The 2,488-nt window shown below is 35.4% G+C and overlaps 1 protein-coding gene across 5 annotated transcripts in view; it reads left to right on the plus strand.

The window, feature by feature from the left end:
- Window positions 1–2,488, plus strand: part of NRDC (nardilysin convertase) — a 73,998-nt gene that overhangs the window by 53,032 nt on the left and 18,478 nt on the right. For all 5 annotated transcript variants that reach the window (XM_023536791.1, XM_023536792.1, XM_023536790.1 and 2 more), the window contains 2 exons: window positions 1,350–1,454; window positions 2,275–2,398. In XM_023536791.1, the coding sequence (XP_023392559.1) occupies window positions 1,350–1,454; window positions 2,275–2,398 (229 nt within the window). The remainder of the gene's footprint in view (window positions 1–1,349; window positions 1,455–2,274; window positions 2,399–2,488) is intronic.

A 2,488-nucleotide genomic window follows, 5' to 3' on the forward strand; every position in this document is an offset into this window, starting at 1 on the left:
TAGTGGTTATGGTTGCACAACTGTAACTGTACTAAAAACCACTGAACTGTACACTTTAAAAGTGTGAATTCTATGGTGTATGAATTATACCTTTTTAAAAAATTAAAGGGTAGCATTTCAGTGTTCTTCCCAGTACTTTCTCCATTGCCTTGGCAGCAAAGATCTGCTTTTAGCCAGGGTTCTCATTGTTTTTTTCATAGGAAATATTTTGACTCACTCAGTTTTGTGGCCTACTGATTAGAGTAGTTAACTTATAAATAAGTGGCTGGTAAAAATAACTGATTAAAAAAATTAGAACAGAGTAGGAAGAGTCATTTCAAACAATAATAGCACTTTTATTAGTCAACTTACTGATTCAGAAATGTTTCCTGAAGTGGGAGGTGGGGAGAAGCCAACCATCTTTTTCCTTATTCTGTTTTTTTTTCTTGCTCTATATTTATGTGAGGTACCTATAGTCTGTAATTTGATGTATGCTTGTCTCATTTCTCCTCCATGAATATAGTAACTTTTTTTCTGTCTTCTATTAGGTGAGAGAACAACCCATATTGTCTAGTAAAGGACTGGGCAGTGTGGTATTTTGGAAAGAATGCTCACTACTACATTAGGAAGGCTGAGTTCTAGTATCTACTCTGCCTGTCACTTTTTTACTGTGTGACCTTGGGCAAGTCACCTAATCAGTCTGAATATATGTCCTCATTACAAAATGTAGGAATGGAACTCCTTGGTCGACTTGGTTCAAGATTCTGTGTATCTGAGCGATCAGTAAATACTGTAATTGATTACTTTCCTCTGAAAAAGTATTTCCATCTCAGGTTAGAGAATTGTGGTGGTCACTCTTTCAGTTTTAAATTGAGATAATATACTGATTAATGTAACTTCTTATATCAAGACTTTTATCTAATCACACATTTTGATTTCTATCTTAATTTGATTCATGGTTACAAATAGCTTTTAGGTGATAGTGCTGTACTGATAAAACAATGAAGACCCTGTCTTTGTGGACCTTACAGCATTGTGAAGCACTTGTCATGTAAACAGGCACTTACAGTTCAATGTGGTAATTGCTCTCATGAAGAGGCTATGACATGATTAGAGCCTAGCGTGTTGTAAGGCTCAGGATGGGGGATTGAAGGGTGTCGTGTTAAACTCTTTAAGTAGTAGCTCTGGCTAAATTTTCTTGGAATTCCAAGAATCAGCTTCTTAAGCTGCAATTACGTCTGGTTATATCTGTTCAGAACTCCACTCTTTTGGTTTATTGTTTAAAAAAAGAGAAAAGTACTTGTATTTTGTGGCAAATTAAGGAAAATGATGGAGAGTTTCTGGTGTGAAATAATTTTACCTCTTCACAGACAGATCCAGTTGAGTATGTGGAAAACATGTGTGAAAACATGCAGCTGTACCCGCTGCAGGACTTTCTCACCGGAGATCAGCTTCTTTTTGAATACAAGCCAGAGGTAAGGAGGTTTCCATTTCTAGAACTTAAATTTAGAGAAAGAGGAGGGTGAGAAAGTGCAGAAATGTACTTAAGAACTGTGGGAATGGAGAAAACTTGATTATGTTTAGTCAAATGTTTTGTTAGTTTAAATAGAAGAAATGTCAATAGTTTTGTGGATAATGTTTCATGATTCTTTTGTATATGATTATGTTTTCATATGAGGAGAATAGTAACCCATCAGATCTTGTGTTTAGTCCTTATCGTTGCTGAAGGTTATTAAAGTAGGCCCTATGTTGGGATCATTTTATGGACTCGGGTGTGAGATCGTGTAATGCATAGAGTATAATCTTTGGAATCCTGTACAAACTTGGTTAGAACCCCACTTTTGCCACTTGTAGCTGTGTCATTTTGTACAGATTACGTCATTTTAACCTGAGTAAATTACTTAACCTTTAACCTCTGAAGTTGTGTATTATTTTCTATAAATTGGTGTACCTTAGGGTTATTTTTAGGATTAAATGAAATAGTGTATGTTAAACATTACCTGGCACATAGGAAAAGCTTAGTGATAGCTATTTTTTACTGTTCATACTGTTACAATGTAGAATTTGAGGTGAGTACTGCTTATGGCTTTATTAAGAAACATTTTAAATAACTGATAGACTAATGAAGTTTTGTAAATTAGAGTGTTCATGGACCATAGACATATTTTCAGTAACATTAACATGCTAGGATCTTGGGGGTCTAACACAATGTGGTTTTGCCTTTTTAACAGAGATGTATAAGTTAAAGTTGTTATTGGGTGTGTGTCTTCTCCCTAACCCTCCATCCCTTATTAGGTCATTGCTGAAGCCCTTAATCAGCTAGTTCCTCAAAAAGCAAATCTCGTTCTTCTGTCTGGTGCTAATGAAGGAAAGTGTGACCTCAAAGAGAAATGGTTTGGAACTCAGTATAGTATGGAAGGTAAAATATTTTTAATAGGTGTCCTGTATTTAGGTGTATCTGACTCACCTGAGAATTTTTATCACTTAATAATTTGTCTGATGGGAGGGG

Source organism: Pteropus vampyrus, unplaced genomic scaffold (assembly GCF_000151845.1).
Source record: "Pteropus vampyrus isolate Shadow unplaced genomic scaffold, Pvam_2.0 Scaffold170, whole genome shotgun sequence".
Taxonomy (NCBI): Eukaryota; Metazoa; Chordata; class Mammalia; order Chiroptera; family Pteropodidae; genus Pteropus; species Pteropus vampyrus.